Genomic DNA, 19,523 nt, shown 5'->3' on the forward strand with positions numbered 1-19,523 from the left:
GGCCCCCATGTTGAGGATCAGCGTAGCAGATGTGATGTTGCCTAACCTAACCACCTGGGGGCGGTCGTCAGGAAGTCCAGGATCCAGTTGCAGAGGGAGATGTTTAGTCCCAGGGTCCTTAGCTTAGTGATGAGATTTGAGGGCACTATGGTGTTGAACGCTGAGCTGTAGTCAATGAACAGCATTCACACGTAGGTGTTCCTTTTGTCCAGGTGGGAAAGGGCAGTGTTGAGTGCAGAAGAGATTGCGTCATCTGTGGATCTGTTTGGGGTGGTATGCAAATTGGAGTGGTTCCAGGGTTTCTGGGATGATGGTGTTGATGTGAGCCATGACCAGCCTTTCAGAGCACCGTATGCATACAGATGTGAGTGCTATGGGTCAGAGGTATGGTAGTCTGCTTGAAGCATGTAGATATCACAGAGTCAGTCAAGACATTTGCCAGATATTACAGAGTCAGTGAAGACATTTGCCAGCTGGTCAGCGCATGCTCGGAGTACCCGTTCTGGTAAACCGTCTGGCCCTGCGGCCTTGTGAATATTGACCTGTTTTAAGGTCTTACATACATCGGCTATGGCGATCGTGATCCTTTGAGCTCTCTTTTTCCTATGTCTTTCCACTACAGACCATTCAGATCCTTGACCCTCATCCTCCCGCTCCATGTTATCAGAACGGGTCACCCATATTATTCACATTCCAGCACAGCTGTTGCTTCTCCAACCTTCTTTCCAGTTCTTCCATTTTGACCACACTACTCGCCACCATTTCCCCACTCCGTTCCTGCCAATATCTGTCTTCATGTTGGGAGTTCTAGAGAGCGTGCATTCCCTTCTCATGCACTACTTTACCTGTGTAAAGTGCACACACATTGTTTGGGATAATCCATTCTGAATTGTCAGTGACATAATATAAAATGTTGAGCTAATTAAAATGGCTTATACTATTTCCAATGACCACTGTATGTCTTGATGTAAAATACATGTTTATTGAATCTCGTTGAGGTGTTTATTTATTTTTACAAATCATAAGTGGATCCACCTGTCATTAGGTCAAACTATGACCATTTACGCTTTCAGGCTACTTAAGCCATTTGTGCTTTTTCACCTGATGTTGGTGGTGTATAGACAACGTGCTGTTGTTACAGTGTTTGTTTGTTGCAGTAAGTAGGCCTAGCCTTCTTCGGATCCTTTTAACCTATCTTTTTTTTGTCATCTTAAAACCTACTACGACAATCCTTTTTAAAAAAAAAGAATGGACTGTACATTTGTAAATATCCTCAACATCACTTTTGCATTGTAGGCCTAAAACACTCTAAATAACTATCCTTTTGATCACGCTACTCCGTCTGCTCTCCCACTCTGGTCCCACTGTGTGCTCCAAAATCCAACTAACTGGGCTGTGATCCATTATCCATAAAGATGCAACATGCAGATATCACTCCACCATTTCCTGGTTGCTAAATCTAATAGTTCTCCTAATTTCATTTTATGTGACCAAACAAGCAAATATAGTGTAGAGAATCATTGTACCATCTAAACCACTGTGAAATATATTTTCCATAACCAAATATATTGTATTTTCAGCTGTTTGAAGCTGATGTACAAAACCGAAAGTTAAGAACTGGAAGCATATAAATAGTGCACATAGAACAGATCTACTGCTTCTTACACTTGCTTTCAGTAAGAATGACAGATCTACAACACGCTTTTCTATGTGAATTTGGTCAGGTCACCCAAAAAGTTACATAGTGCAGCTTTAATAGGCCAACAAATGTTACACCTCAAATAGTGTCAAGGCTCTACACTAGCAAGTCTGTGTCTGTGATGCTTTTTGGATTCCGTTACACACTTACACACTGTAACACTTAAATGCGGTGTTGTCATAATCAAATCAAATCAAATCAAATGTATTTATATAGCCCTTCGTACATCAGCTGATATCTCAAAGTGCTGTACAGAAACCCAGCCTAAAACCCCAAACAGCAAGCAATGCAGGTGTAGAAGCACGGTGGCTAGGAAAAACTCCCTAGAAAGGCCAAAACCTAGGATGAAACCTAGAGAGGAACCAGGCTATGTGGGGTGGCCAGTCCTCTTCTGGCTGTGCCGGGTGGAGATTATAACAGAACATGGCCAAGATGTTCAAATGTTCATAAATTACCAGCATGGTCCAATAATAATAAGGCAGAACAGTTGAAACTGGAGCAGCAGCACGGCAAGGTGGACTGGGGACAGCAAGGATTCATCATGTCAGGTAGTCCTGAGGCATGGTCCTAGGGCTCAGGTCCTCCGAGAGAGAGAAAGAAAGAGAGAAAGAGAGAATTAGAGAGAGCACACTTAAATTCACACAGGACACCGAATAGGACAGGAGAAGTACTCGAGATATAACAAACTGACCCTAGCCCCCCGACACATAAACTACTGCAGCATAAATACTGGAGGCTGAGACAGGAGGGGTCAGGAGACACTGTGGCCCCATCCGAGGACACCCCCGGACAGGGCCAAACAGGAAGGATATAACCCCACCCACTTTGTCAAAGCACAGCCCCCACACCACTAGAGGGATATCTTCAACCACCAACTTACCATCCTGAGACAAGGCTGAGTATAGCCCGCAAAGATCTCCGCCACGGCACAACCCAAGGGCTGTTATAACAGTGTAATTATTGTTTTACAGTAAGTACAGTGTTACAAGAATATTGTAAATTGTTACACTGTATTGTTACACTGTATTTTACAGCAGTAAAACAATGAATAGTGCGAGTTTACAGGTTTCCAATCCTGTGCCACCATTACTCTGTCACATTTAGTGATGTGACTGATCGGTAACACCTCTGTTGTCAAAGCACTGTCAGAGTAGAACAACCTCTATGGAACAGAGCCAAACAGCCTGCTAGCTGTAAGCACAGGGAAACACACACACACACACACACACATTCACACACTTTTTCACTCAGTGATATGACAGAGATATAGGTGCAGGGCGTGCCGGACCCGTGCCGTACATAAATTGGAAATACCAGAACACACACACAAACAAAAGTGTCCCCAAACTACTTTGTGGTACTGGGGAATGCCCCTCTCAGTGGTCCATTACCCCCAAATATAACATCTTCAACAGAAATCTCTACTGAGATAAATGAGCATATGACAAGGTTGCAGCAGGGATTGGTCAACTGCCCATTTTGACCTCTATTGTGAAGGTCATCAGGGAAGGATGAGGGATGATAAGGCGGCCACAGTCAGACATGGAGTTCCTGGGTGATTATAGACTCTCCTAACAGACTCTCTGTCTTACAGCACACAGGGAGAAAACCCTCTCTGGGAAGTCCTCCAGCTGGAAAGGACTCTCAACACAGATGGGAGCCTGCCATGACCCATATGGAGAGGTTACACCACAAGCCCTGCGGCAGCAAGACAAAACTGTAGCCAGCCAGGTGAGACACACAAACTCACCCGATCACACACACTTGCAACCTCTCTTCTTCTCTACATCTGTCTTTCGCAAACATATGGAGACACTCACACATAGTCAGAGAGTCTGGGTTGAGAGTCAGTTTGCACCCCGTGACTATATCTGTGTGACAACATCAAAATGATTAGGTGGTGCTGGTGAAGAAATGAACTCATCCACCCACCATGTGTACATCATCAACCATTGTATTCGCTGCTGAATCCGGCTATTGACTGGGATGGATACAGCAGAACACACGTTTTAGAGGGTCGGTGCCAAAAGAGGCAGGTGTCTGGTGGGCCCTAACAAGCTCTTTTCAATTACCCCTATAGAGTGACGTCACTGGCTGTAACGAACTCCACTCCAAACGATCTCTGCTACATTCACACCCCCTATCTAGCGCTTGATAATTTATTCAAGGCCAGGAGCAGAATGTCAGTGTGCTACTGCCCCCCTTCACCTCAGTCCCCCGCGGAGAGAAACTGTGTCATAATGGCGGACTCCTTTTCTCATTCAAATCACGCTTATTGTCTCTGTAAGCGACCGGCTCCGTTCTGAGCACACAGAACAACCGAGGCCCTATACAGCGACTGCATAAAATGAGTCCACTGACGTAGGGCTGTGGACTCTGGAGAGGCAGGCTGAGAGAAAGAGAGGCCTGTAGCCCTGACAGTAGCAGTATAAAGGGTGATAACAAGGATGTCTGCTCTCATTTCCATCATGTAAACATGATTCACAGTCTTATCTGCAAAGCATCAAGTGTAAACACACAAACAAACAAACAAGTAGCACCCAGACACACTCCTGTCAGGATAACAAGAGGTGCATTGTCAGGAAAACAGTAGTCCATCACACTAAACTGTAAACATGTTGCGATTCTACAAAGATTGTTATCTGTTATTATCAAGTTGATAATAACAGATCATATCAAGTAGTAATGGCAAAGATTTTCTATGGTAGAAGTTGACATTTCTATATATGCCTTTGATATTTCAAAGTGGACTTGATTGACACACAACATGACCCATGGAAAATGTAGGCTACTAAAAAAATTACATAATTCCGAAATTAGATAGCTAACAGTGGGTCAACATTAATTCATGGATTTGTTGCATTGAGCTCACAACTTTTTAATGTAAGTCTACTCTAGATTGGCTATTACAGATCCATTACAATGCTGAAAAAACTCAATATAAAGTGCCAGTATAAACTGACTGTCTACATTTATGTCTTAACGTGCTGTCATATTAATTAGATAATTTACTGTTTCTTTGAAATTATTTTAAAGTGAGAGATACCTCAATGGTACCGTTATATGTGATACTCTTGAAAGGCAACAAGACTGGTCTCTCCCTAAATGTTGCTAATGACATATAAAAAACACTTTACCCGGTCCATTGAGGGGTGGCTTGCGGACTATTTGTCTTGAGCGGAGTGTAACCCCTTACTGCAAGTGGAAAGGGGAGGAAAGGAGGGCGGAGTAATACCAAGTTGTTTCCCAGCGCAGACTTCAAGCTGAGAAGAAAAAATAGTTTTTCAAAAGTTCCAGGAGGAGACGCACAGCAGCCGCGTCCGAGCTGCGAATGCTAATACGGGATAGGACCTGTACGATTTATACACCGTTTTTACTTTTAATTGATTAATGAACTTTTTGAAGATCCCAGACACTGCCTCTTGGAACTTTTATCTCTCGGTGAACTCAAAGGATGTATTACTGCTAAGTTAACACTTCAAAGAGAAGAGTTGGGACAAATTTCCACCGAGATGGGGGGGAATTATAAAGTTTGGATATTTTTAGCAATGTTATTCTTGGTCCATAATTGCGAAGGTAAGGACAATTAATTTATTTGACAGTCACATAAATTTCAATTAATGTGTATGTGAGCTTTTTTCTAAATTTGGCTAGCAGACAAGTCTGGACATATTCTAGCTTTTTCTGTTTTCCCCCCTTCACAAATTGTTAACATTACATTTGGTCACCTGTGCGCTGCGCAATTTAAATGGCATCAGATTGAAGCACATGCCAGACAACATGCTAGCTGATCTCTAGTCTTGGCTACAAATATTTATTTTAAGCATTTCATTTACAAAAGCATAGTTGGTTGTTAGTGCCGTTCAAAGTTCGATTTCTAACACATACGAAGGCTATTATAACGGGTTAATAACTGGAGAACCAACATTCGTTGTTGTATAGCCTACAGTAATAGGCTACGAAACTTTGTATTTGCATAATGTTCTTTGCAGACTGGTAGTGAACAAGGAGGATTCTATCCTGGAATATTTGCCCCCTGAAGTTATTCTAACTTCTAGCAGTGTTTGAGTAACAAAGCCCAATGTGTTCAATGGAAGGAAGTTGGGAGGTGTTTTGTGGAGGTTGATACAAATGTTGCATGTTCTATTGTGTGGGTGAGATTTTTGTTTACAGATTGCATCCGATAACAGCAAAGAATCCGCTTCTCTCTGCGGGATTGGTATGCGTCTCTGTGGGTAACTTTGCGAGGCTGATCGCCACGGTGAGAACTTAATTACAAGCGATAGTATGGAGTGCCGCTGGCAGCGCTGTGCAAGCAAGCCCGCAAGAACGGAACGCGGAATGGAATAATTGAAAGAAAGTTACTTCGTGCATTCGTCCACAAGTTGTAGGCTAGAAGCACGGTTCACTCACATAAAAACGGAATTCCATATGTATGTCTTGTAGGAGATAAGTATTTTCCCTATTTCATTCAAGTCTATTATCCTCGTTCGTGGGGGTATAGGGTGAGATTTGTTTGTGAGTGAAGGGGGGTGATGAGGCAACCCCCCCCCCCCCCCCCTTATCTGAACAAAGAGCTTTTAACAATTGAACTTTGTTGTTGTGGGGGATGGGATGAGTGCTAGAATATCATTTAACATGATTAAAAAAAGGTCATGCATCTGTCTATGCTGTGTAATAAGCATCCACATATGGCTCACAAACCTTTTGGATGGATGTTTGATGGGGTTGTGAGTTTCATATCTGTTTGTGCGCGAAAATCCTTTGAACTAGGCCTACTGTTGAGAAAGTAACCTATAGGTCTATTATGTTGACATCCTGTAAAATAAAAGTTTATGGTAGCAAAATTTGATTGGTTGTATACATGGAAGCTCATAGTTGAACTCTGAATAAATTAATTATCTTGCAATAACCCTGAACATTAATCAACTTGAGTCGGCTACATTACACTGTAATTAAACAAATTATGGAAACCATTCATTGGCTTATATGCTATGCCTACCCTCAACTAAACGGGTTGGCAGATACTCGTATAGTTATCCCACATAGTCAATAATTACCAAATCAAACCTATTATTACTAAAAAAGATTTTGAATCTATGAAAAAGAAATGGAATCCTATCTCGTTTCTCTGTCTACATCCATCTCAGCATGCATCTGCATTCAGTCGCAGATAACGCTATCAGCTCTTGCCAAGAAAGTAAACATAAGCGTACCCATGTAAGCGGGTGTGTCCATAAAGTGTCATTTTAACGAGTGGGAAAATGGAACTGTCTAGCCAAGAGCAACATGTTTGAAATCCAGCACATGGCTCACCGGTATGTTGGAATGATTGATTCTGAACGGAGGAGAAATGTAATTTGATTATATATATACATATTTTTTTTAGATGGCCACTTCTCCTCCCACAAATAATTTAGGCTGCTCCATCAAATGTCTGGATTAAATTAATATTTCAAACCTGCCCTGAGAAAAGGGCCTGATCACCATGGGTCGGACTCCCTTCATCTCTCCTTCCTCTCCACAGGATTCCGCTGCGTGGATAAATACAGACCATGTGACAATGGAGGAACGTGCATAGACTCACCCTCGCGATGCATGTAAGTGCAACATCATGTTTTATGGATCACACATGTACGAAATCACTGCAGGCCTACATTGATCTAAATTGTGACATGATGAGGAGGAACTCTGAAAACAGAATAGGCCCAGGCATATGAGTAGGCTCTCAGGATTAGTTGAGCATTTATGGGGTAGAAACGGTTCAAGTAGGCATAGTTTAGTCATTTGTATCAGTATGCAGAACTTGTGTTATTTAGCGTTGGTTAGTAAATCATTGCATTGCATACAACTTGAGCTGCACAGCGCTCACAATGGGCTGGAACTCAGCCAAGTGCTTGGTGGTTATCGATACTATGTGGACAATGGCACGTGTTTAAGGTGAACATTTGACATGCTTACTGTTTCAGTCTGCAGTCGAACCACTACTTGGGGTGTAATGTGTGTAATGAACAACACATGGATACATACAGACAGGTTGAATGGAGTGTTCCAGCCTGGACTTGTTTGGCTTGTGACACACGTTCACTTGGAGTTGCACCTGTTGAAGATGAAGAGCTTTGTGGACCATAAACTACAGTATTAAACTGGTCATAGCATGACTAAGGTGTTCCTTATAAGCAATTCCATGGATTGTTTCGTAACCAGCAGAATTCATTTTGAGAGTTTCCCACGGTTTCTATATCGGTGAAGCAACACGATTGTTATCATGAGAGAGCCCGGGGCTGCTGTTTTTACTTTCCCGCCTGATTTGGACATGTTCTGTGTGAGCTCTCACACTCATTCACAGTGATTAGGGCTCTTTGTTTTTCCAATAGATGAGGGGGCTACGTGGGAAACAATCTCAGTAGTTAGGATAAATACAGTGTGATGATGGTGAGGGAGCCATTAGGCTTTTCACCATTGGGAAAACCAAAGCCTATAATGCATTAGTGTTTGAAGTTGGACCAGAGCTGAGAATTGGATGGAACAATAATACTTGGTTCCTTTGGTTTTTACTTTTGTCCGATGAGATTGGCTGACAGGCAGCTTCCCTCCACTACAGTCGTTTTTAGGACTTGGTTGGTGACAAGACCCTCACCTTCATGCTACAGTTGAGCCAAAGGCTATTTGACATCACCAAGCATCATTCTGATGCTCAGTAGAGTTTCTCAACCAGGCTATATAGTAGCTCCCCATGTAGGCTAGTGATTGACCACTGATTCCACCACAGTAGTCAATACTATAGTTGCTGCTTGCCTGGAACATTCCACACTGCCATCTCATTACTTACATCCCAGTTCTGACCTGTCTGAAAACATGGCCATTTTAAAAGATCAGTCACAGACAGCGCATAAAGGTATAAAAGTGTCAGGTAGTGTCTGTGTAAACGCACGTGAAGCCAGTCACCAACAAATTACAATATAGTTCTCAAATCATTACCTAAAGCAGTGGAAGCGGTGGGTATATGTGTAATTGTGTTAATAGCTCCTCAAGCTGTTCTTTGTGAGAGGAGCTCTCTTCTGTTTTCAAACTGCTTAGACTTTCTGGAGCTAAAGACTTGTGTGTCTTCACATAACTCTGCTACCAACTAGCCTATGCTTCAACCTTCCACGGGTCATGACTGTATCATTGTACATAGTTAAACACTTGGACCGAGCGTGTTCATTCGTCTCCCAACTCTAATGGCGTGACGTCTCTGGGTTAGTGTTCACTTCTCAGAGAGTGTGTAGTGTGTTCATGATTTGTGTTCCTCAGCTTTTTTTGGCGCTCTGTGTCTATATGTATGGGGCGTGGAGGGCTATCCATTCATGCGTAATCACCCCTCTGGGTCAGTGTCAACAGCGAGACATAGAAGAGATTCCCAATAGGAAATCTAAATGCCGTACCACACAAAATGGTAACACGCCCACAGCAGGGCCATGACCGGGACAGGCAGCGACGCCTCAGCCCGGCCAACGGGGGAGCGGAGTGGTCAAACCAGTCCTAGACAGAGGCGACTGGAGGACCCACCTCACCCCATCCCCTGGGATCCCAGTGTAACTGGAGAACCACAACAGCAGAAAAGATCCTTTCTTCCCCCAGATACACGACTGCAACCGTACACCATCAGGAGAGCTGAGAGCTGGGGAGAGGGTGAGAAATGGAAAGGGCACAGGAGAGTGAGGAATGGAGAGAGAGAGAGAGAAATAGAAGATAGAGATAAAAGTGGTAGCTTTAGGAAGAAATTGTAGAGCGCTGGTGAGACACGTGAGATTTTACCTGAAAATCACAGAGGGCAAACTAGCCATTAGCTCTCTGTTTGAAATCAACCTGTGGATTTTCCAACCTGATGTTTCAGAGCAGAAGCTGTTGATCAGGTCCTTCTCTGAAGTTGTGCAGCATGGGTATTATTTTCCTCTGTTCTCAGGTGACAGTAATATTCTATATATTTTTTTATTGTCATTGTTACTGTCCCAGATACCAATGTATCCTCTGTCTGGTTGGCAAACATAAAGACATGATACTAAACTCTCCTCTAAGCATGCCAGAACCATGAAGCTTTGCTCCCTCCCTGTTAGCCCTGTCTGTCTGGCCCCCTCATGGTTCACTGCTGTGGCCCTGTCTGTGTGGCCCCCTCATGGTTCACTGCTGTGGCCCTGTCTGTCTGGCCCCCTCTTGGTTCACTGCTGTGGCCCTGTCTGTGTGGCCCCCTCATGGTTCACTGCTGTGGCACTGTCTGTGTGGCCCCCTCATGGTTCACTGCTGTGGCACTGTCTGTGTGGCCCTCTCATGGTTCACTGTTGTGGCCCTGTCTGTGTGGCCCTCTCATGGTTCACTGCTGTGGCCCTGTCTGTCTGGCCCTCTCATGGTTCACTGCTGTGGCACTGTCTGTGTGGCCCTCTCATGGTTCACTGCTGTGGCCCTGTCTGTCTGGCCCCCTCATGGTTCACTGCTGTAGCCCTGTCTGTGTGGCCCTCTCATGGTTCACTGCTGTGGCCCTGTCTGTGTGGCCCTCTCATGGTTCATTGCTGTGGCCCTGTCTGTGTGGCCCTCTCACGGTTCACTGCTGTCGCCCTGTCTGTGTGGCCCTCTCATGGTTCACTGCTGTGGCCCTGTCTGTGTGGCCCTCTCATGGTTCACTGCTGTGGCCCTGTCTGTCTGGCCCCCTCATGGTTCACTGCTGTGGCCCTGTCTGTTTGGCCCCCTCATGGTTCACTGCTGTGGCCCTGTCTGTGTGGCCCCCTCATGGTTCACTGCTGTGGCCCTGTCTGTGTGGCCCCCTCATGGTTCACTGCTGTGGCCCTGTCTGTGTGCCCCCCTCATGGTTCACTGCTGTGGCCCTGTCTGTCTATTGGATCCAGTACATTGGCTTCAGGGAATGATACTCCCTGTTGAGTCATAGTTTGAGTCTTAGCTAATCTTTTCTCTTCTCTTGATGCACCTGCTTACATCAGCATCCTGGATGGTTGGGGAAAGTACAAAACATACACACATCATTGGACAGAATGTTGTTGTTCTGTCTGTCCCTCATTCTGTCTCTGAATCCCATAATTGAACACAAGACCAAGGGAGCACAAAGCCCAGAGACAGACAGACAGACGTGTGGTGCACTTGATGGTGAAGAGGTTGGCTATCACAGGGAGAGTGGCCCTCTAGGTGAGCAGTCAGTTGAAGGGCCACGGGTCCCCTCTGCTCCGCCCTGCCCCTGTATGTCTGTGTGTAGATGGAATGTGCAACGCTGGAGTGTCAGAGATAATTAGGTAGATTGAGAGGGTGACATTCAGAGTGGATCCAGCTGGAAGAATTGGGTGGGGGGGAGACAGCTGGTGGATGTTGTGATGGTAATCCAGTGAAGTCAGATCTTTGACAAAGGGGGAGAAGCGAAGGGCCAGGTGCTGCCATTGAGCGGCCTGCTGGCCGCATGCTGGGAGAGACGGGCTCGTGCGTGGAGGAATGGAGCCGGCCGGCGGACCAGCCCACAGGCCTCCTCTTCTCTGAACATGCTCCCTTTCTCTCTCACTGCTATTGGGGATGAACGCTCTTTGTCTCTGTGTGTTTTTCCCCAGCTCCTCCAATGGTTTATCTATCCTCTGTGTGTTGTGTCTCTCAAAGCCCACAGTGGTGGACCCCACCGCAGATTGCACAATGGCTTCAGATCCTCTGGCAGGGAGGGATGGATCTGAAAGATATGTTCTTCTCTCTCTCTCTCTCTCTCTCTCCCCTCTGTCTGTGAGGCCAGGCGGATAGAGGGATGGAAACAGTGGCTCTGTGTGTTATTAATAGCTGTGATGTGACCTCAGTAGCAGAGTGACGTCTATAAATTGTAAGTGTTGTGTTTTAATGACCTCCATGGAAGCTCCCGGACTCTTAGAACATGATGAACGAAGGACAGTTGTTCAGTTTCATAGGGAACAGCCACTTCAGCCTGTGTGTGTGTGTGTGTGTGTGTATAGTCTCTGTGTAGTTGGGTCTCTGTATCCTAGGAGCTCTGTGTAGTAGAGTCTCTGTGTCCGAGGGTCTTTGTGTAGTATGGTCTCTGTGTCCTAGGAGATCTGTGTAGTAGAGTCTCTGTGTAGTATGGTCTCTGTGTAGTAGGGTCTCTGTGTCCTAGAGTCTCTGTGTAGTAGGGTCTCTGTGTAGTAGGGTCTCTGTGTAGTAGGGTCTCTGTGTCCTAGGGTCTCTGTGTAGTAGGGTCTCTGTGTAGTAGGGTGTTATGTGTTAATGTTTGCTTTATTTTCAGTTGCCATGAGGAAAGAAAAACCTGAGCAGAATTCAGAGTATTCTCATGAAAAATGCATCAGGTTCTGTTGAATGTGATTATTGTCATTTGGATCCAAACCAGATAGACCAGGGATTTGATTTGGATGGGTAACTGGCGGTCACTCAATTAGCCCTGGTCAGCAAACATATTTTAGATTGTAAGTTAGTCTTGCGGCCAGCTATCTAAACTTGTAGTAATCACGGTGGAATTACCGACCGGGCGGCCCCAATTGATTTTGTTAGTCAATCTCAGTCAGATATCATATTAAAAACTGCAAACATTTCTCTCCGCCCCATGGCAAAATGAGTAGAATTGCAGGAAATGAACTCTAAAACTTCAAATTTCGCTTAGGGCCCCCAAAAGGTTGCATGTGTGGGTATGGATGCAGGTATGCAGACCCCCCCCCCTTCCCATGACGAGTTCAGCGTTTTGTGACCCCCGCCCCCATTGAAGTTGCCCATCCCTGACATGTAATCCTGTACAGTACCCCTGAACAGAGCCAGTTCACCTTGAAAGAGAGATGTACACACATTCCCCACTCACTGCGCACAGATGTCATTTCAACAACAGTTTTGATGTACATTTGGTTGAGTTGTCAACTAACATGAATTCAAAATGAAATCAACAAAAAAAATCACCATGTCATTGGATTTAGGTACAAAAAAACACTAAATTCCCTTAAAATGATGACTTTTGGCAAATCCAATCAGTTTTCCACGTTGATTAAACGTCATCACACTGATTTTGTTTTGTTGCAATGACGTGGAAACAATGTTGATTCAACAACAACAACAAAAACCCCAGTGGGCAGTCACACGGTGACAGGCAGAGCGAAGCAGGCAGACAACACAGTTAGTTAGTTATTACTGTTGGCTTTGCCTGGAACACCTTGGGGCTGGTAGTGTTTTCTCTGGCGTCTTCACGCTGGATTAGAGAGGAATGCTTTAGTGAGATTCCTCCTTTCCTCTCCGCTGCTCCTCTCAGTGTATTGTCCTGCTCACCTCCAGCCCGTTCACCCCTGCAGTCATCTCAATGTATTGTCCTGCTCACCTCCAGCCCGTTCACCCCTGCACTCATCTCAGTGTATTGTCCTGCTCACCTCCAGCCCGTTCACCCCTGCAGTCATCTCAGTGTATTGTCCTGCTCACCTCCAGCCCGTTCACCCCTGCAGTCCTCTCAGTGTATTGTCCTGCTCACCTACAGCCCGTTCACCCCTGCAGTCATCTCAGTGTATTGTCCTGCTCACCTCCTGCCCGTTCACCCCTGCACTCATCTCAGTGTATTGTCCTGCTCACCTCCAGCCCGTTCACCCCTGCAGTCATCTCAGTGTATTGTCCTGCTCACTTCCAGCCCGTTCACCCCTGCAGTCATCTCAGTGTATTGTCCTGCTCACCTCCTGCCCGTTCACCCCTGCAGTCCTCTCAGTGTATTGTCCTGCTCACCTCCAGCCCGTTCACCCCTGCACTCATCTCAGTGTATTGTCCTGCTCACCTCCAGCCCGTTCACCCCTGCAGTCATCTCAGTGTATTGTCCTGCTCACCTCCAGCCCGTTCACCCCTGCACTCATCTCAGTGTATTGTCCTGCTCACCTCCTGCCCGTTCACCCCTGCAGTCCTCTCAGTGTATTGTCCTGCTCACCTCCAGCCCGTTCACCCCTGCAGTCATCTCAGTGTATTGTCCTGCTCACCTCCAGCCCGTTCACCCCTGCAGTCATCTCAGTGTATTGTCCTGCTCACCTCCTGCCCGTTCACCCCTGCAGTCCTCTCAGTGTATTGTCCTGCTCACCTCCAGCCCGTTCACCCCTGCACTCATCTCAGTGTATTGTCCTGCTCACCTCCAGCCCGTTCACCCCTGCACTCATCTCAGTGTATTGTCCTGCTCACCTCCAGCCCGTTCACCCCTGCACTCATCTCAGTGTATTGTCCTGCTCACCTCCAGCCCGTTCACCCCTGCACTCATCTCAGTGTATTGTCCTGCTCACCTCCAGCCCGTTCACCCCTGCACTCATCTCAGGAATGCTACAAAAACCATGACCGCAGGCTCTCATTTAAAATGCCATGTTTGGAATGACTGGTGGGATAGACAGACAATTAGGTTCTCTCACGCCAACATGCAGCGGGAGGGAACCACAGATCACTCCTGTCTGGTTGACAGGCAGATTGAGCCATCCCCAGTCCGTCATGTCGGGAGGAGACCACTGACTCCATGGGTGAATCTCAATTGTATTTCTTGATTCCTTGCATCCTCTTCCCTCACCTCCTCAAAACGCATCCATGAGAGAGGATCCATGGAGTCAAGTAAACACAATTGAGATTCACTCCCAAGGAACCTGTGGATTCAGCTTGTTGGACCTGTAGATAAGATTCGAGGTGGTTGTATATCTAAGGGGAGATTACCTGTATTTATCTGTGACAGTGGTGGTTGGGTCTGAGCAGAGAGAGGAGGTAGTGGGTAGAAGGGGGTTTGTCCCCACTGCTTCTGGGTCATGGGGGCTGGAGGAGAACTGGGGGCTGTGGTTCCCAGGCCCTATCAGAGGAAGTGGTGCCTTCTGACCCGCTCTCATACACACATCCTGTCTGTCTGTGCAGCTTAAAGCAGCTTCCTCACTGCTCTCTGCCCTCCTCCTCCTTGACCCCTCCATCCACACTAACCACAATACCACCAACAACGTTCCCTACGCAATCATGTTACTGCCACAACTCATCATCAGGGATTGTGGTACAACTTGCCTGCTTGTTTTTCTCATGTGAACCCTTCATGTTTTGTATTTGGAATTTGGAAAGAACAAACACTGACTCACATGCACACAGCACTCAGACACAGGGACACAGAGACAGACACAGAGACACAGACACTCAACTGAGATAATCATTGTCAGACTGTCCATTATTGTGTTGCCCAAAGAGGAAGAAAATATGCAATGAAGTCCTATATTATTACTACATTATGCTTCAGTTCCTATATGTCTAAATCTGGTGCTTAGATAGGGACAGGCCTTCCTCTGATGTCTCATCCCCTGCTTGTTTCTCTTTCTGCTGGGAGACTACGGCTTCTAAAGAGACATGTAATTGGAATAGCTGAGGTTGAGCCCAGCCGATTGAGATTCCTCCCCGTGTTCCCCTCCCTCTCCTCTCAGACCCAGACTAGCTGAGGAGAGGAAGGGATGGGTTCTTCCCTCAGACAACCAGAGGAAAGGCAAGCACACTTTCCACAACACAGAAATGTGTTAATATACCCGCCGAGCAGCAGGGTGCATTAAAGCTGCAATATCGAACTTTTTGGGCAATCTGGGCGATCAGTTATAGATCTGTCATTCTCGTTGAAAGCAAGTCAAAGACGCAGTAGATCTGTTCTATGTGTGCTCTTTCTATGCTTCCTACTCTTAAATCTAGTTTTACTTTCGATTTTGCACACCAGCTTCAAACAGCTGAAAATACAATATTTCTGGTTATAGAAAGGATATTTCACAGTGGTTTAGATGGTACAATGATTCTCTACACTATATTTGCTTGTTTTGTCACATAAACTGAATTGTTGGCAAACTATTCGAATTTTAGTAACCAGGAAATGGTGGAGCGATTTCTGCATCGTCCATCTTTAAAGTAGATAGAAACCAGACACGGTTACAGAAAGATACAAGTCGAATCCCACGTTGTCGAGTGTTTGTTTTGGTGTTTATGAGATGTTGGAGGAGATAGAAGTGAGGACCTCACCCTTCATCTTAACGTTCTCCAGCGGTTTGTTGGTGAGAGTGCTTGAGATAACGGACATTCTTTGGCCCTTTTCCTAGCGTTCTCCCCCAGGTTTCTTATCACGGTGGAAGATAGTCCCTGTCTTGTAAACATACCTCCAATGACTCTGATTCTCACACTGCGGTTCTCCTGTAAAACGGTCTGCTCTGTGCTGTTCTGTTTGGTTTGGACTCCACATTCTAATCCATCAACCTGTCTTCATAAAAGCTTTTGTTTGAATATATTGGAAGCCATTCATTGCTCTCTCCCAAAGTCGTTGTGATATAAATGTTCACCGAGGAGTAGAATAGCCAACTATGATAAATGAACTTGGTCTTTGGATTGGAACAAATGCTGTCTCATCATCATTAGTCACATTTAGGCCTGGCTATACATTATTCCTGAATGAACTTGGAACCAGCACAGTGAGAAACAGGCAAGATATTGAAAGGGAAGTTCTGTCATTTCATGATGTGGAATCATTTGTTGAGAAACTCTGTGAGGAAGTTGATTTTTGAAGTTGCCTTTTGTGCTGGAAAAATTCCCTTTTATTTTCTCAGGCTTTGCAGCAGTCTGGTTCAGTTTAGGTGGTGGGGTGGGGTTCTGTGGTGGAGCACGTTGAGAAGAATGCTTTGGAAGACCTCGACCCTGGGATGCATGTGATGCGGTTATGGATGTCTGCTTTGCTATTCAAACTATTTCAGGGAGTTTTTTTTCCAGAAGAAAAGGTGTTGACATTTGAGGTATTTCTTAAGATATCGACTTTAGTGTTGCATTGTCTTCTAAAGAATTGGTGTCTTCATTTCAGTTTAATGTGAGGTAAATGTGTGTGTTTACTGCATTACTGAGCCCTTATTTACACAATTGCAGACATGTGTCACGCCAAGGTACAAAAATGCACCATGTTGTCTTCTGACCAGAGACAACAAGGAGTTACAAAGAGCATTGAGACGAGCAAAGCCACAGGAGTTTGAAATATACTGATAGGCCCATGTGTTCTTGTCCTCTCGAGGGTTAAGAGCGTTTAGTGACAGCTTTTTTCTGCTCAGATTCATATTTGCTTTTCTCTAAGAGGAGGTTAATTGTCTTAATGTTCACATGGTTAATATTCATGCCATGGGGGTGCTCCTCAAACCTCCCTCTGCTCGTTTCAATACCTCCATTGTCTGTCGCCAAGCACCATTGTTCAATAAAACGTTGGACTTTAAACTGGGAAACTCTGGTACACACATCCTTTTATAGTTGATCATGGTCATTCTGTTTGATCTGGTCACTAACTGAACTCTAAGTTACCTGTACATACTGTATGTTCTCCAGAACTTTACAAACTGTCTTCACAGAACCCTGTGTCTCTCCCAAATGCCCCCCTCACCTCTCACCCTCTCCCCAACCATGGGTTACTGTTGCCAGGCTACAGCTGAGATCTGTTGGTCCGTAAGCTCAGGCCTGAAAGACTGTCTGTTTGGGTCACTGCCCCTCCTCCCTCCACTCCGCTCCAGCCCCCCCCCCCCCCTCTCAGTGTATTGTCCTGCTCACCTCCAGCCCGTTCACCCCTGCACTCATCTCAGTGTATTGTCCTGCTCACCTCCAGCCCGTTCACCCCTGCACTCATCTCAGTGTATTGTCCTGCTCACCTCCAGCCCGTTCACCCCTGCACTCATCTCAGTGTATTGTCCTGCTCACCTCCAGCCCGTTCACCCCTGCACTCATCTCAGGAATGCTACAAAAACCATGACCGCAGGCTCTCATTTAAAATGCCATGTTTGGAATGACTGGTGGGATAGACAGACAATTAGGTTCTCTCACGCCAACATGCAGCGGGAGGGAACCACAGATCACTCCTGTCTGGTTGACAGGCAGATTGAGCCATCCCCAGTCCGTCATGTCGGGAGGAGACCACTGACTCCATGGGTGAATCTCAATTGTATTTCTTGATTCCTTGCATCCTCTTCCCTCACCTCCTCAAAACGCATCCATGAGAGAGGATCCATGGAGTCAAGTAAACACAATTGAGATTCACTCCCAAGGAACCTGTGGATTCAGCTTGTTGGACCTGTAGATAAGATTCGAGGTGGTTGTATATCTAAGGGGAGATTACCTGTATTTATCTGTGACAGTGGTGGTTGGGTCTGAGCAGAGAGAGGAGGTAGTGGGTAGAAGGGGGTTTGTCCCCACTGCTTCTGGGTCATGGGGGCTGGAGGAGAACTGGGGGCTGTGGTTCCCAGGCCCTATCAGAGGAAGTGGTGCCTTCTGACCCGCTCTCATACACACATCCTGTCTGTCTGTGCAGCTTAAAGCAGCTTCCTCACTGCTCTCTGCCCTCCTCCTCCTTGACCCCTCCATCCACACTAACCACAATACCACCAACAACGTTCCCTACGCAATCATGTTACTGCCACAACTCATCATCAGGGATTGTGGTACAACTTGCCTGCTTGTTTTTCTCATGTGAACCCTTCATGTTTTGTATTTGGAATTTGGAAAGAACAAACACTGACTCACATGCACACAGCACTCAGACACAGGGACACAGAGACAGACACAGAGACACAGACACTCAACTGAGATAATCATTGTCAGACTGTCCATTATTGTGTTGCCCAAAGAGGAAGAAAATATGCAATGAAGTCCTATATTATTACTACATTATGCTTCAGTTCCTATATGTCTAAATCTGGTGCTTAGATAGGGACAGGCCTTCCTCTGATGTCTCATCCCCTGCTTGTTTCTCTTTCTGCTGGGAGACTACGGCTTCTAAAGAGACATGTAATTGGAATAGCTGAGGTTGAGCCCAGCCGATTGAGATTCCTCCCCGTGTTCCCCTCCCTCTCCTCTCAGACCCAGACTAGCTGAGGAGAGGAAGGGATGGGTTCTTCCCTCAGACAACCAGAGGAAAGGCAAGCACACTTTCCACAACACAGAAATGTGTTAATATACCCGCCGAGCAGCAGGGTGCATTAAAGCTGCAATATCGAACTTTTTGGGCAATCTGGGCGATCAGTTATAGATCTGTCATTCTCGTTGAAAGCAAGTCAAAGACGCAGTAGATCTGTTCTATGTGTGCTCTTTCTATGCTTCCTACTCTTAAATCTAGTTTTACTTTCGATTTTGCACACCAGCTTCAAACAGCTGAAAATACAATATTTCTGGTTATAGAAAGGATATTTCACAGTGGTTTAGATGGTACAATGATTCTCTACACTATATTTGCTTGTTTTGTCACATAAACTGAATTGTTGGCAAACTATTCGAATTTTAGTAACCAGGAAATGGTGGAGCGATTTCTGCATCGTCCATCTTTAAAGTAGATAGAAACCAGACACGGTTACAGAAAGATACAAGTCGAATCCCACGTTGTCGAGTGTTTGTTTTGGTGTTTATGAGATGTTGGAGGAGATAGAAGTGAGGACCTCACCCTTCATCTTAACGTTCTCCAGCGGTTTGTTGGTGAGAGTGCTTGAGATAACGGACATTCTTTGGCCCTTTTCCTAGCGTTCTCCCCCAGGTTTCTTATCACGGTGGAAGATAGTCCCTGTCTTGTAAACATACCTCCAATGACTCTGATTCTCACACTGCGGTTCTCCTGTAAAACGGTCTGCTCTGTGCTGTTCTGTTTGGTTTGGACTCCACATTCTAATCCATCAACCTGTCTTCATAAAAGCTTTTGTTTGAATATATTGGAAGCCATTCATTGCTCTCTCCCAAAGTCGTTGTGATATAAATGTTCACCGAGGAGTAGAATAGCCAACTATGATAAATGAACTTGGTCTTTGGATTGGAACAAATGCTGTCTCATCATCATTAGTCACAT

The 19,523-nt window shown here is 45.6% G+C and overlaps 1 protein-coding gene across 1 annotated transcript in view; it reads left to right on the forward strand.

The window, feature by feature from the left end:
- The first annotated feature begins 4,961 nt into the window (after positions 1-4,961).
- The window catches only part of LOC110538410 (notch receptor 3), a 45,666-nt gene continuing 31,104 nt past the window's right edge, over positions 4,962-19,523 (forward strand). The window contains exons 1-2 of the mRNA XM_036938401.1: positions 4,962-5,275; positions 7,227-7,299. Coding sequence (XP_036794296.1) covers positions 5,212-5,275; positions 7,227-7,299 — 137 coding nt within the window. The 5' untranslated portion in view covers positions 4,962-5,211. The remainder of the gene's footprint in view (positions 5,276-7,226; positions 7,300-19,523) is intronic.

The sequence above is a fragment of the Oncorhynchus mykiss genome, chromosome 12 (genome assembly GCF_013265735.2).
Source record: "Oncorhynchus mykiss isolate Arlee chromosome 12, USDA_OmykA_1.1, whole genome shotgun sequence".
Classification (NCBI taxonomy): domain Eukaryota; kingdom Metazoa; phylum Chordata; class Actinopteri; order Salmoniformes; family Salmonidae; genus Oncorhynchus; species Oncorhynchus mykiss.